General features: G+C 40.5%; 1 protein-coding gene across 6 annotated transcripts in view; it reads right to left on the minus strand.

Moving 5' to 3' along the window:
* LOC144823747 (protein 4.1-like) overlaps positions 1-16,892 on the minus strand; it is a 960,864-nt gene that overhangs the window by 94,743 nt on the left and 849,229 nt on the right. For all 6 annotated transcript variants that reach the window (XM_078682548.1, XM_078682547.1, XM_078682545.1 and 3 more), the window contains one exon: positions 311-439. In XM_078682548.1, the coding sequence (XP_078538674.1) occupies positions 311-439 (129 nt within the window). The remainder of the gene's footprint in view (positions 1-310; positions 440-16,892) is intronic.

Here is a 16,892-nt window from a genome sequence, read left to right on the forward strand (position 1 = left end):
CTACACTACTAAGATTCCACATGCACACTATGTGATGTTCCAACTGCAGGAGTGGGCTGGGCATGTGTGAGGTCTAAAAACACAGAAAGGGATGCTTCAAGAGACGTAACGCTGTGTCGCTGAGATTGTTCACACATATAGATAAAAGAACTGACTGCTTTACAAGCCTAGAATGTTAACAACCACAATATAGACTATAACGTATTTGTACTAATGCAATGGCAAGACTCAGACATTTAACACTTACAAAAACAATCTGCTGCACGGCAGAACCATTTAATATTTAAGAGTGGTTGTGCAAAGAGCTCACCTGCGCAGCTTCATAGGTGATTGTTTTCGTTTCTGTGTGGACTAGTGGAACCTCTTTGGTTTGGATCTCACTCTTCACCGCATTGGACACATCAGAGATTGTAACAGTCTGGGTCTTTACTAAAGGGGGCTAGTAAAGAGAAATTAAAACACAAAGTTGATGATATGCTGACCTAAACAATAGGAAGATACAGTAGCAACACTTTTTCTGCTACTTTTAAAAAGGAAACCCCTTTGAACTGTAATATGAGAAATCTACATTAAGCTAATGAGAGATTGTCCCATTTCATCAGGCAAAAAGAGAAACACGTGACACAGGGTGTTCTCTAGCAAGCACCATGGGAAACCCTAAGTTGCATCTACTACGAAATCAATATATGTGGCTTAGGGTGTACTGATCCAAGATGTGAGCCAGATACGGAGAGAGTACTGGTAACATGAAGGAGCTGACACATTATGCAAACCAAAGGTACTGTGGGGAGTGACTTGCTCTCTCATATTTTAGCCTCTTAAGAACTGCTACTAGTTGGAGATGGACTAGGGAACATTACTCAGTTTCGGTGGTGAATATCACAAGAGAGCTATCAAACAGCAAGTATAGTTGATACGGAGAACAGCTTGGCCAAAATGGACATTCACAACTGGCATGAAGCCACCATCTATAGAGCAAGTTATGCAGTATGAATGGGAAATAAATAGCCTGGGCTGATCTTCGGTAGGGGCCCTTTGGAAAGTCTAACCTCTCCCATCCACAATATGCAGAAACAATGACATCTAATGGATATCTTGATAAATATAAATTATGTTAGAGCAGGAGACATAAGACCAAAGCATGTGAATACCTTCATGTTGCTCCTAGCTTAATAAATCTCTTTTAAGTTCTTTATTCTCCCCTTCCTCCACAACCACTAAACAAAAAGTAATTAATTTTGATGAGTGGACCAGAACGAAGGTGATGAATAAGTATGTCTTTCTACATAGTGGAGGATTTTAATGACATGTACTTATGTTTTTTGTGTAAGTGTGTGTGTGTGTGTGTGTGTGTGTGGAGGGGGGGAGGGTGTTTGCAAAGCTCAAGCCACTCCTATACAGAGTGCCTTAGAACTCGGCGGATAGCAAATTAAAGAGTTATCCGTTCACTACATCACTGTAAACAGGGTAGTTGCTTAAGCCTTTTATAAATTGTAAAGAGGTCAGTTTAATGTTGAATGTACAATCATACCGAGTTTTATTCTGAAATTCAGACCTCTAAAGCCCTATTATCTGGAGCTATCCAAAGAAAATGAATGGACGACTGACAGCATAGATGACTCAAAGTCACAGCAACTCCTTATTCTCGGTTGCAGGCTTACAATTAACCAATACATTCTTGGAGTTGTAGAATTGGCTAATTGCATTGGAAATTATAGGAAAAACAAATATTAGCAAAAAAGAAAGTTCAGAACTGAAAAAGACGTGCAGCCATGACACAACCAAACCAGCTCAACATTAAGCTTCCTGCCACAGAAGACAACATTTAATACAGGAATAGAAATACAGACGAACCGTTTAAATTGACTTTTGTAGTTGAATATACCACTGAAAAACGTATCTATAAAGCCTATATAAGACCCAGCAGTGAATACATTAGTCTTAATTGACAAGTCCAAGTATCTTCCAAACTATCTTTCATGGAGTGATAAACTTGAAAACAGCTGTATAACCAAACATCATGACTTGAGCCCTTTCCCCAGACTTCCATTTTTTCAGTCTCTGGTGTGGATCATTATGGCATAGTGACAGCAAGATGTTGGAAGCAGTCAGGAGACTGCATAGAGTGCTGCAACGCCGTGTTGCTACAGTGGAGGAGAGGTCAGAGTGACAATAGTTTGTCTTGCCTCTAGAATCTTCCAACTCCTCCAGAAATTCTAAACAGAAGAACAAAGAAAGATCTTCTCTACACTAATGAATAAATATTCTATTCTATGCTTCATCATGAACCCTACTGTAAAGTTTAGATTTAGCTCCTGATGACCGAGAAAAATTCAAGCATGTGACTGTGTGGAAAATTCGATGCTGGACAATACTCTATGGCAAGGTGAGAAAAAGAGCTATGTCATCGATCTTGGCTTATGCTCAACCTTTACCGGTTTGGTTATTAATTAACTGAATGCAATAATATAATATCACATAACACCCATGGCTGCTAGAGGAAACTAGTCCATTTCAAAGGAAAACAGATGGGTCATCAGATGAATGATGACTGTCCTCTTGCATTTCATAGATGGTTCTCTCAGGTCAAAGTTTGTTTTGTTTCTCTATAAAGCTCTTATTTTGTTGGGCATACCTCAATCGTCCTCTAGCTGGAACAGGAGACCTGTAGATAATGTTTTAATACTAGCAACAATAGTGAACCACACGTTCCACAGTTGAAAGATACTCTTAATTTAATACCTAAACACTAAGAAAAGTTGATTCTGCTGAAAGAGACGTTAACACACTACAATTTTCTATGGCAGCAAATTGAATATGATGCGCTACATTCTTGCCAGTGTAGTACAAGCCAAAATAAGTGTGATGGCATTGACACGGAGCCAATAGTACTGGAGACTCAAATATGATTTTACCAGATGACCACTTCATTCTCTTCCTGTCTTTCCTCAGGTGAGAGAAAATTGATTCTTAGAGGAATTATATTTACAATAGCTTAAGCAAAAAGATTCCAAGCACCACATACACTGGTATGGTAACTTGTATAGTCCCCGATTTCAGGAGTTCTCTCAGTTATAATCTGATTTTTAGCAGAGTAGGTGGAGTGAGAGCATTTTAGGCAGCTTAACTGGTCGATGCTTGTGTCAATCTGACCACTTTGGCTGGTTGAGAATCCCTCTCAAATGAAAGGAATCTTTGCTGCACTCAAGCTGATCGGTTGCTTGCTCGTACAATAAACCTCAATTATGCATGATTGGCAGCTTCCCTGTACAATACATCTCACTTTTTCAGGAAGCGGAGAAGAGATGATTAACACCCATCAGTGAACTCGCAAATAACAATTTTGAATTAGGTTTTACATTAACAAAATTTGGTGATGAGGAGGGTAATAGAACCACGCCGTAGAGTGTACCTCTAACCCTATACCCAAGGAACAAAACTGAAAGCGAGTGGAGGAAAAATTCCCCACAGAAAAACAATTAAGAAATTCAACTTTCAGCTTAATATGAAGCAAACTGCACCTCTTGGTGGAAAATGCAAACAAGGAAGAAGTACATAATATCTTCGTATTTCTAGGGGATGAAATGGGTCAGCGAGCAGGCCACTCTTACACCCTTGGAGCACAAGAATCTTTTTAGCTGATGAAATGAGATTTCCTGTCCTTTACTAGCACCAAGCTTTTCAAAACTATTTGAGAATCTAAAAGGTTGATGTATTGGTTATTTGTATCACTAGGCTGGTGAAAAGATGATTTTTTTGTCCCTTCACAACATTTTCCTTTGTTCATGCAAAATGATAACTAGTTGTTTGGAAGGGCTCCTTATCGAAAGACAGTTTCAATTTATTAAGGTCCATCTTTATCACACTGATTGTTAAAAAAGAAAAGATACATATCAATTATTTGCAGTGTCAAAGGACTTGAACTGCTTCCCCAAATAGGAAACACATGAGGTGGAGCTCCTCCTTGGTTCCAAAACCAAATGCATGGCAAATAACTTATCTGCAATCCACCCATAAAAATCAATAATCAGAACATGGCTTTTTCAACTAGTGTCAGAAAGGTTAAGTTTCAATATCCGAAGAGGAAGCAGATCAATGAGGAACCCTGACAGGAAGCGGCACAGTGGCATGAGACCATTCACGTATCCCATCACCAAATGCTTATTTGTTACTATCACAAGAGAAAACAATCACTCACTAGTGAAAAAGGCTTCTAAAGTATCTAATTCATTGCCTACAAAATTTGTGAATCCCATTACCAGGGCCACTACTATAATTGTTACATACGTTAAAGCCCAAAAGGAAATTAGCTACTTTAATAAAAGTGATTAGTACTCAACGGCAGAAGTAGGCAAAAGACTGGACTCTTTTGCACCAAACATGGGATGAAAAGGAATTGTGTTGTTTGTTTACTGGCTACACATTTTAATCAAGGCGTAGTTGCGCTTTTTGAAGTATAACTTCCTATTCATGACTTATAGTACATGTGACATGAACGCAACAACACTAATCTTTCCTGTGCTATTAATGTAGATTCCATATAAACTCAAGTAATCTTAGTACATACTCCTCTACACAACAACCAGCCATGTAAACTGACCCAAAAGGACCAATTCAGGATGTCTGCGTAGCAATCTTTCTTAAGAAGAATCCAATCCCTGCGCACTTGAACCTTTGCTATTGCCTTTATAGACTCCAGAATGGATAAGCGGGCCTGGACAGATGATGGGCCTCGTTAATATGAAGCATCCCACTGAACCCAGTGTTCTGAAGCAACTAAGGTGAGCAAATCTGATCTAGTCTTGTATTTAACTCCTTCACATTCTCAAACAAAGGGCCCCATATCAGAAGGGAGGCGTCCTAGCTTGGTCAACTGTAGCTCTAAGTCACAAGTTGTGAGGAAAATGCTTTTTTCATGGAGACCCAACAGCAATGTTTTCAGAAAACGTGAAGAATCAGGCAGGATTATCCATGATATTGCTGATCAATACATAGCTGTGAAAAACTAGAGAAGCAGTCTTTGCATCACTAGCAGCTTGTTTATGTACGGGCCCAGAGCAATGCTTGGAAAACAAAGTGTTATACTCAATACTGAGGTTCCAATAAATTATGACAGAGGCAAGAACCTGAATTAAAGAATGAGGGCCTGATTGAGATCTTCGCAGACAGGTTACTCGGTCACAACGGTGACGGATATCCCGTATGTTGAAATATAAATCCCATAGGATAGAATGGGATTTATATTTCGGCATACCGGATATCCTTCAGTGTTGTGACGGAGTAACCCATCCGCCAAGATCTAAATCAGGCCCTGAGATTTCATATGGCAGAATTCCACCTGCACATGCTTCACTGTGCTCTTTATTCTTAGGATTCGGTGTGGATTGTCGGAGATTCCCCGCTGCCTACATGTTTTCAGCTGGTACTAAAGGAAGAGGCTTCTTTAGATAGTTACTCAGATCATTGAGAGTGCACACACAGACACACACAAGTGAGGGTGCAGATTATTTAAAGCTTAAAAGCTAGGGTGCAGAAAACTCCAAATCCTGACAGATGACTGAAAAGTTCTTCTCACCACCAAGGTAAATTGGAGAGAAAAGGTTACCTAAAGGAAAAGGAAAACTTAGCATAACATGGAATTCAATTTATTTTTGAAAGGTTAATTTAAATTTTTAAAATCAAAAGTATTAGGGCTTTTCGAATTGATGGGATGAAGGAACAGTGGCTTGAACAGAACTTAAGGCTACATGAACAATACAAGAATTTGAGCATGCCAGAGTACGATATCTGCTGGCGCAAGGGTGAAACTTTATTAAAGGAAAAAAAAAGGCAGCTGTAGTTTCTCTTTAGGAAAATGTTTTCCTTTTTTACATGGACGTACAACCTCCTCAGCTGTGGGAGTGAAGACAAGAATAACGGTTTGCCTCCTGCTGGAAAAGAAATTGGCCTAACTGGCCAGATTTAACTCCGCCTTAACTGCTTTAAAAATGGGTTAGTCCAGGATTCTGTTTGTGACCCAGAGGACAAAACTAGCTAGCCTTAGAGCTTGCTTAACAGCATCTCATGGAAAGAGAATAGATTAAATAAGCTTTACATTGCAATGCACCACCTTTTCCCATTAATACCGTACTTTAGAGATGCATGCTAATACAAATACATCCGACGGGACAATTGTGTGTTCTATCCACACAATTAACTGATGCCTGAGTGCATGGATTGATTCTTACATTATTACTCGCAATAAAATATAGGATATCCATTGCATATGTCATTCACATCAAATCATACCCACGGGTCAAAAAATGTGGTTATGTTAAAATTAAAATCAACTCATGTGCACTTGTTTAAAGATCTGTTTAGACATTAATAAATGTGTGAAAAGAAGCTAAATGCCTAGACTAATTTCCCTCAGGGATCATTTGTATTAGTCTTGTGCTGCACCCAGATCCCAGTAATGGATATTGTGGATGCAAGTGTACAACTGAGGAGGCTTGTTCGGAGGCGCTCAACAGAATATTCAAATAATAAGGATTACCTGCGGAATCATGAAAATTGAAGAGATGTATCTATATGTACTTGTTCACAAATCCCGGGGTGGAAGGGCTGCATGCGGACTTGTAATTAGATGTAATTACACAAAGATGAGCTAAAAGTGTGCAATCCATAGATCGGAAGCGTGCTCTGTGGCAAACTATGACTCATATAACCTAAATGGGACACAAATACCAAAGGAAATGTGGGCAGCAATGCTTTGTAAACCTTTCAAACTTGTTAAAAAAAAAAATCAGCTTTAACAGTCCTACGTGGCCTTGCTGGTGTGGTTAGTCAATGTTCTTGCAACAATAAACAGCAGCTTGTGGAAAGGGAGATAGGTGGACCTCACTGGTTTGGGAGCAACGATCTGAACAGCACAAGGAATAATAACTGACATTTTTGTTTGGAAGAAATTGAGGTGAACAAGAAAAATGTTTAGATAACCTGCATTAGTGTGAAAACATATAAACATTGAGGAACTCATTTAAGGCTGCGAAAAGAATTGCTCGAGGGAGACTAAGGCCCTGGGAATCACATGAAAATTAAAGCATAAATCCACAACTTTCATGAACAACTTGTCTACAGCAAAATAAATTATAATGGGTCGGCAGACTGTGTCAGACTCTTCACGACAGAGTCAGAAATCAGTAGGAGCAGCACAAAGACACCATTTCAGATGGTACTTGTTATCTGCACCTAGAAAGTCCCAGTGTTGAGAAAGCAATAGCACTTACATTCCACAAATGTTCAGCTGAAATCAGAGACTCACTGACAAGCTGCTGGAACTACCCCAAAATCTCTACCACTTCAGAAGAAAACTCAAAATATTATCTTCAAAAAACATGGCACCAAATGAGACTAAAAGGCATAACTTTTCGAGAAGGGCTGCACTTCATCATTTACCTCTGTTATCATAGGCTATTATAATCCTGGGAATAATGGAATGACGTGCTTGTCGAGATAGGGTTTTGCAATTTGTGAATTATGTTTTACTGAATATGCAGCTATATACTGGCGGCACCTCACTAATATCTCAACTGTGGTTAGCATACCGTGTGGGTGTTATGTAAAATCATGTCATAACATGTCTCTAACCACTAGTAAGATCGTGTGTAATAGGGAAAAAAAGATCAGTGATATCTTTCAAAATGTATGTGTATATTTGCTTACGATCTGGGTCTTGTACTATACCTGAAAGAAGCTAAACACAAAATACTGTGCCTATGTAACACTTGTTTGGTCTTATGTTTGGGTACTTAATGGTTAAAGGTCGAGTGTTTTTATGTGAAACGCTCTAGGTACCTGCACCTCATTATTACTCATTCATGCCTAAATTGTGTAACGAGGTAGCACGCAATGATCAGGAATAATAAACAACACTTTGTAAAACCTATACAATTTGAATGCCTTTCCTTATAGCAATTCTTTTTAAACTGGGTAAGAGTACATTTAATTTACTGGTATCTAGCTACAACGTCTGAAAAAACAATACTATTTTATTTATTTATACCTATATGTAAGGGCTGTTACTGAAAATTATTACGACCCATACAGTGCATTCCCATATCGTATTGTTAAAAACTGTGTTCTACACATTGTTTGTTACTCGACAATGCTCTCAGCTATGAACTGAAGCATGTTGTGGGCTCAACGATAAACTCGTGATCATGTGAGGAGGCCACAGTAGAGGAATGCGTCAGAGGCGAGTTAAACATCACAGTTATTCCTCACTAGCTCAAACACAAAATATGGAGAAAACAATTAATCCTTTATCGCATACTCGATCTAGCCTCCAGTTTAACCTCATGTGGGACTTGACTTGACTTTATATCTTTCCTTTCCAATTCCCATCAAGGTCAACTTTGCTATTGCAACCAGCCCTCATTGTGTACTTTTTGCCTCAAAGTGACATGGCAAATTTGAGAACAATGTTGATCATCTAGGGTTCAAACCTCTAACACATTTACTGGATTACATGTGGATTTAAATTCAGAGCACACTTCTGTGCACAATGAGGATAAATGGACAGTGTACATGCCATCAAACAGTGCAACAACGTGATTGGCCAGTAGAAGGGAAGTGGGTGGCAGGAAACAAGATATTCTTTAAAGCCTTAGATAAGTAATATGGTGAAATTACAAATGTGCAAGGTGTCACAAAATACTATTTCTAAAATGAAAAGATGAACAAAATTATCAACGTAACAGAAAAAGGTAACACAGCAAATGACTAGTGAGTGTGCAAAGCCGTGGGAAATGTGTAAAGCCTACACATGTTGGCAACTGCCTTATCCTTTTCAAATCTAAACACATAAAAAATTAAAGCTGCAGGATGCAAGAGCACTGAAGAAAAATGGGATAGGAGCTCAACATTTCCTGATATACCTGCATATTACACTTTAAAAGAGTGAAAACTTGAGACATACATGTTAATGGGAGGCTGCATATCCAGTGAGCATTTTAAGCTTATGCCAATTGAGTCTTAGGATCACTGTGTGTTGAGCTTCTCCCAAGAAAGGCCTAATTATTTTTAGGTCTGGACTACACACGGCTTTAGTAGTACAGTCAGCTTCATGCTTTCCAAAACATCCATAACAAAAATGCACAAAATTATACAGGAGCTTCTGGTCAGGTCTCTTCATCCGTTGGTCTGCTCAAGTGTCATTCTATTCACTTTTTCCTTCCTCCCGCCACAGAATCGGGTGACTAATGAGCTCACTTCATCCACTGGCCGTCTTGCACTGTTGGAGTCAGAATTTATTCAGAGCAGCCTAAAAAGCAGTCCACTTAAGTACTAAGTACTAAGACTGGAGTATCTAGGCTGCTGGACTACCATACAATTTTGATACTTTTGACATTTTTTTTAGGTCGACCAGACAGCGCAGACTGCGCAGGCCTACCAGACAGCGCAGAAAGCTTCCCTGGGATTTCATTCTCCCCATTTCACACCGTTCGCTTTGTGGTTTGTAACTCACATTTACTTGCTTTCTATTTGCTGGCTCTATTGTTTTGGTCTGTCCAACTTTAACTCGTCCTTTCCCTTGCCGAAACCTTGTCTACTGTATCCCTCCGAGATTTCACTTTCTGTAAACAGGCCTTTAAATCTTGTTCTTATCTGGTTACATTTGCTGTGCATTTAAACAAAAAGGTAAAATGTCAGAATCAGTCTTCAGAGGGAGCTTGGGGTTTACTTTTCTTTCTGTGACTTCAAAGTAAGTGCGTTTATAGGAAAGCAAGAGGAATGCAGATTACCTATTCGCGCCCCTTCCAATGCTCCATTTTATGAGGCTGTAACAGAACCGGTAAAACAGGCCTACTGGAAGGAGGTGCACGCACTAAACAAATATTCATGTTAAGGTTCCGCTATCAAAGCACTGATGGCTTTTGCTTATTGGAACCCAAGTACATTTAGGTTTACTGTCATTGAGTAGGAGTATCAACCCTTTTACTAACAACAAGCACTTGCAAGCCAAAAGGTGTAGCCTACACAACCACAATTAAAGAACAATTGCCTCAGTATGTGCAACAAGTGCATTAGCACCGTGCCATAAGAACCTAGACAACACACATTACTGCTTTCCTGAAAACTACAAACAGGAGCCTGGAAACCCACTACATTATTTACACTATAGCCTTTAACATCCTGCCTATGTCACAACATTGTTTTTGTACTATTTGGTGGATGCATGTGTTGTCAACAATGAAATAGGTGAACATGTTCCACTGAAACAACAACAGCCTATCACCAGGGCCGGCTTTGAGCACTAATGCCATCTGGTGCATCACTCTATGCACTTCACTCTATGCCTCTCTTCTCTATTCTGCAACACACTACTCTATGCCAGTGCACTGTACCTCATTCTACTATGCACCACTGCACTATACATCAACCCAGTCTAGGCCACTCCATTCTACATCACTCCACCTTCACCACTGCACTACATGCCACCTTACTCTGCAACACTGCACTCTACACCAATGCATTCTATCCTGCACCACTCCACTCTACCCTGCATCACTCCAATCTACTCGGAAAATATCTAATTTACGCCCCTGAACTCTACTCCTCTGTGAGTCACTGTGCTCTATGCCACTACTCTATGCTACTGCACTCTACCCCACACCACTCCACTCTATGCCAATGTACTCTAAGCTGCACCAAACCACTGCACTGTACGCCAATGCACTCAACACCACTTTACTCAAAATCAATGCACTCTACGCCAACTACTCTGCACTACTGCACCCTACACCACTATACTCAACACTGCAATACTCTACACCACGGTACGCTAAGTCAATCTAATCTACTCTGCTCTGCTCCACTCTACACCTCTCTACTTTAGGCCACTCGACTCTGCAAGACTGCACTTTCGCTCACAGATCTCACCACCACTCTACTCGGCACCACCAGTGGTGGAGGCCGCACAAAGAAAATGGGGGGTGGGGGATATCAAGGAAAAAATATATATTTTTTAAACCAAAACGTATCCTCCGCTGCTCCGATATAGACAGCCACCTCGTGCTGGACTCCCGGAAGTGTCTGGAAAGGCACAGGCTCCTCACCCAATTCCAACGCTGTCCTCATGCTATAAGAGCAGCGCCAGGATTGGTCTAAAGGGTCTGCTCTGCCACTCAAGACACTGCCGGGGAGCCTGCGGCTTTTCTCCAACCCGGCTGTGATCACAGTTGGGTTGGAGAAATATAAGTGCACATGACTGTTGGGCCGGCCTGAGACGGCCGGCCAAACTTCCATAACACTTCTAAGTGCCCACGACTCCTGCCTTTTATGACCCTGCCCAACACGCACCATCAGCCAGAACCCCTCAAAGAAAAACAAAATGACATTATTGCTGTAATATTTTATTTTACTGCATCTGACTCGGACCAGTGGGGCAAAGCTCCTCCACCATTACAGAGGAAGTTGCCCCTGTGCACCACTGCAAGCTACGCCACTCTACACCATTGTGCTCTATGTCACTGCACTCTACACCACTCTGTTCTACTCTGCAGCACTGCACTCACTGCCATGAACTCAACACCACTCTACTCTACTCAGCACCACTGCATGTTATGCCACCCTACACCATTACACTATGTCACTGTACTTTATGACATTCTATTCTACACTGCACACCACTGCTCTCTGCACCACCCTACTCTGCACTACTCTACACCACTGCACTCTACTCTGCACCACTGCACTCTACACCACTACACTCTACACCACTCTAATCCACACCTCTGCAATCTCCCCTGCACCACTCCACTCTACCCTGAACCCCTTCACTCTCCTCTGAACCAATCTAATCTATGTCATGGCAATGTAAGTCTACACCACTGTACTTTATGCCACGTCACTCTAGGCCACTCCATGACCCTCTACTCCATTAAACTCTACTCCACTCTATGCCAATCTACAACACCGCTCCACTCTACGCAACTCACTATATACCACTCCATGCCACTTTACTACACACAATTCCATGACAATCTACACCACTCCACCCTAAGCCACTCTACTCCACTTTATGCCATTCCACTCTACGCAATCTACTCTGCTGCAAGCCACTCTACGCCACTCTACGGAACACCCTCTATGCCACTCCACTCTGCTTTCCACCACTTTATACAGTCTGACACTCAACTCTACGCCCTTCCACTCTAGGACACTCTACACCCTCCACGATACTCCATGTCACTTCACGCCGCTCAACGTTACTCCATAACTCTCCACTTTACAACATTCTTCGCCTGTCTCCTTTACTCCACTAACTATTAGCCATGCTGAATATCAGCCATGCTGGTGTGCAACGTGGCTAAAGCATATTAGCAAAGCTAATAGCACTTGCATAGGTGAGATCTACTGGCTTTGCCAATGCTCGTTTCATATTGTATATGTTTGAAAAATAAACATCTTGCCATGACCAGACTCATTGTCTTTGCCAATGCTTGTTAAACATTGCCTCATACATGCATACATTTGCTGCCAAATGTGTGCAAGTGGAAACATATATGTTCCTTTATTCTGCAACGGTCTTTCATCAAACAATATCAAACTTTAGTTGTTTTATGCCAGCATAAGGAAAAACAACAAGCATTCCAGCTGCACTCAAAGAACAGTGGCATCAAGAATAGAACAGTAGCGCCAAAAGTAGAGCAAACAGGTGACTTAGAGAAGACTACCTCATTTTAAGTCACATCTAATGCAATTTATGTCAACAATAATACAAACTGCATTAAATGAAAATCGCGCCAAACCTAAAACATAAATGTTACCACAGTACAATGTCACTGTTCTGTGAGTGCAGCTCGACTGCTGGGAACATAGTTGGAACTAGGGATGCAAAATGGATTCTTCAATTTTATTGTGAAGTTATAACTTGGCACCTCTTCATATTCTATAATGTAGTCGTCAACTTAGAACAACCCCCAGGCATAGGGTACTGAGTGTCGAGCATCCTGGGACCACCACCTAAGCAGCTAGTTCATATCTGCCATCTTATTGGGTAAAGTCTAAGGATTAATTAAGGAACTGATGTGCCGAAACACATTAAGTGAATGTCGAACGTGATATTCGGTGCTCTGTTAGTGACATAGTCAAAAATCAAGGTAAAATAAAAAACATAAAAAAGCACAAATTAAAATAAGTACACATTTGGATATGACATACCAAGTCTTCCAAAAATTGTCTAGATAAGGATTCTCACCATTTAAGACACTGCGGAAACGTATTTAATGACGATTAATTCAAAACAATAATAGTTGCATAAAACTAGGGACGAAACATATAACGGAACTTGCTTCCACTGACAATGAGATGCATATCCATAGTTACACAAATTAACCAGCTTATCAAAGAAACAAGTCCTTTTTTTCTTCAAAAGAATAATGAACTCCTCTCTGCAGTGACTATTAACATCAATTCCATCCATTTGTCCAATGAGGATGAACATCATCAGCAATTGAGCATCAGTAAGAGAATAAAACATCAGAAAGCAATGGTTAGGTGCTCGATAACAATCTGGTTCCGATTGGTACTAGTGAAAAAGTTATAGCTCTTTAGGAAAACCTGGAACTATATGATTGGCCCAAGTTCATAACCTTGAATGCCTTTCAATTAGTTAAGCAAAGAATATGTACATATTACATGCTCTTTCTACAAACGCTTTTTGAGTGACTTGTGCCGTAGAACAACCTTCGAGATTTTTGTTAACTTGCCACTAAACCTATGTGCACGAAAGTGGTTAGTAAAACCGGAGCCAATGAAAATATTTACTCTGAATTATAATAAGAAATCTAAATGTCAGACCTGCTACCTGCCATTTGCAGTCATACGCTAAAAGCTAAAACCAATAAAAACTGTCTGTAGGCTGAAATAAAGACTAATAAACCTAAGAATCAAAATTATTTACTTTCAACTAATGAATTGATGCAAACAAACTTCAGGTACAATTAACTTTATTTTGCACAGATTTACAAATCTACAAAGAAATCTTTTTTTGTGTTTCAACTTTTAAAGAAAAGTCAAAAGGTGTCCCATTTCACTATTTTGATTTCTGTCATCACTATTGCTAAGCTGAAATAAGTGACCAATAAAAAGCATTGGCAGTCACTGTTTATACTGTGATATACATGCAACACCCAAAGGCTTCTTCACCTAAATGAGAGTAGAAATTAGGTGAAAAAGGTAACTGAGCAATTCATAAAAGGATTAGGTACATTTCCCGCATATTTTTTTTTTGTACTTTCGCATTACATATGGCTTGAATCATATAATACATTTTAAAAAGCACATACTATTATCTGCAAATGTGGTTTTTCATTTTCTTCATTAACCTTAATTTCAGCATTCTGCTCTTAATTACTTATCATGACTATCAGTTGTTGCTTTTCATTTTTCAGTTTTGCAAAAACGCATTTAAACTTGTCAAGCTTTGCGAGAATGAGTAAATTTGTGTAACAAAATACCATTAACTGAACGGCCATTAACCCAATCTGGTTAAAGATAGGTGGGTGAAACAAGGTATAGAAGTTTTGAATTTTAGTTCTTTCTGAAGAACAGATGATTTGCCTCTGAAACTAAATCCATGAAAAATGCACATCATATTTGCTTTGGATATATATTTAGCTCATTGAGGCAAAATGGTTATTTATCTTTCATTTGGAACATTTGGTGCTGGAAAAAGAGGATAACTCAGGTGAATTAATCAGAGTTCTGTGGCGATACATGTCCTATAGTAATGGATTGTCATTGGAACTTAAACTTTAGTTTCCTAACCAAATCCAGAAAATACCAGCAGAAGGTGTACAGTTAAAATGTCCGAAGCGCACAGGTATTGTTCAGTCTTCCAATTGTGGTCAATGGAAAAGCTCAAAACAACCTTGACAAGCAAACTATTGTCTCTCTTTTCTGTATGACCAAAACATAATATGGGAAAGCAGAGTCTAACACCACAGTGCAGAGACGAGGTATAAGCTGGCACCAATTCATTTTTGGAAGATGAGATAAATATCTTGAGCAGAAAGAGAAAATTAGTTTCTGAATTTCAAAGATATAGAGAACAACTGGTATAGCTCAGTGTACGTTATGAAAACAAAAAGGACTAGATAATCTCTCTAAGATGGACGGGCCATCTACTAATGCAGGGTATGGATGACTTTTTTTTACCATGCGGCTGAACCGGAGACATGAGTGAACTTTACATGGAATAGTAGAGGTATGGAGTAAAATGTATGGAAAATGTATGGACGAAAATCGACTACAATTAACAGGCCTTGGTAATTATGAGATAAGTTACACTATGGTATAAAGTATTAACTGCTAAACTATGCAGGTTTAGTTTAAATGGATATAAAATAGGTGCATCTTTCACAATGTCATGAAAAATAAACTTACCTGGATTCTTAGCTAAGAAGGCTAGTTGTCTTAAAGCTACAGTCATGATTTCAAGGCGTAATGAACAAGTTACTTACTTCGGTAAGGCATTATCTGGCAGAGACTATCTAGCTGCAGATTCCTTACCTTCGAATTTCCCAGGCGTCAGGCTGGATCTGAAAACTTTTGCTGAGCAATACCCCTTGCACGCGCCGTCGGGTGGCTCCATTCGGCTCCGCATGACATCATCGATTATGACGTTGCCGTACCTATACAGGTGTCACCCAAACGAGCAGACATCAGTACTTTTTATTTTTTTCATGCCAGAAGCACAGAGTCACAAAGTAACTGACGTAGTCATGTGCAAAACTATGGCCCTGAAGAGGGGAGTAGCCCTACAACATTTATCTGCAAAGCGGGGAGGTATGGGTGGGGCTGTAAGAAATCTGAAGCTAGATAGAGTCTCTACCATACCGAAGATAATTAACTTGTTCATCTGATAGAGACTTCGAGCTGCAGATTCCTTACCTCTGAAGTAGATACCCAAGCCATACCATCCTGGCAGTGGGTGCAGACCAATACCTCAAACCAGGAAGTTCTGTAGGACTGAAAGGGCAAAATGCCTGTCCCTGTGGACCTGACTGTCCAAGCAGTAGTGCTTGGCAAATGTGTCCAAAGATGCCCACGTTGCTGCCTGACAGATATCCAGTACTGGGACACCCCGAGCTAAGGCCGTAGTCACAGACTTTGCCCTGGTGGAATGGGCCCTTAATCCCTTAGGGGGCTGCTTCTTAACCAGGACATAGCAGATCTTAATGCAGAGAACGACCCAGCGAGAGATGGTCCTAATCTGCACTGCCCTTCCCTTCCTAGCTCCCACGTACCCCACAAAGAGTTGGTCCTCCACCCAGAACTCTTTTGTGCGGTCAAGGTAGAACGACAATGCTCTTTTTGGGGTCCAGACAGTGGAGATGCTCCTCTTCGTTAGAGGGAGGCAGGGGAGCAAAGAAGGTGGGCAGCGTGATGGATTTACTCAGACGGAATTGGGTCACAACCTTTGGCAAGAATGAAGCATGGTTGCGGAGCACCACTTTATCTGGAAAACACATCAAGTAAAGAGGCGTGCAAGATAACACCTGCAACTCACTCACTCTCTCTGGGCAGATGTAATCGCCACTGAAAAGGCTGTCTTGATGGTAAGCAGCCAGAGGGGACAGTTGTGCAACAGCTCGAATGGAGAACACATAAGGTAGGTGAGGACCAAATTAAGGTCCCATTGCGGGTGGGTGGAAACAAGTGAGCCAGCCCTTTTAGAAAACCTATGTACAATTGGAACCTAAAGAGAGAGGCTTGGTCTGGCAGCCGCAAAAAAAGCAGACAGAACATAAAGAGAACCCTTGAGAGTTCCCAAAGCAGAGCCCCGTTAGGCAAGGGTTAGAATGAATAGAAGAACAGTGGAAAGAGAAGCAGAAAGAGGGTCA

Source organism: Lissotriton helveticus, chromosome 3_1 (genome assembly GCF_964261635.1).
Source record: "Lissotriton helveticus chromosome 3_1, aLisHel1.1, whole genome shotgun sequence".
NCBI classification, from domain to species: domain Eukaryota; kingdom Metazoa; phylum Chordata; class Amphibia; order Caudata; family Salamandridae; genus Lissotriton; species Lissotriton helveticus.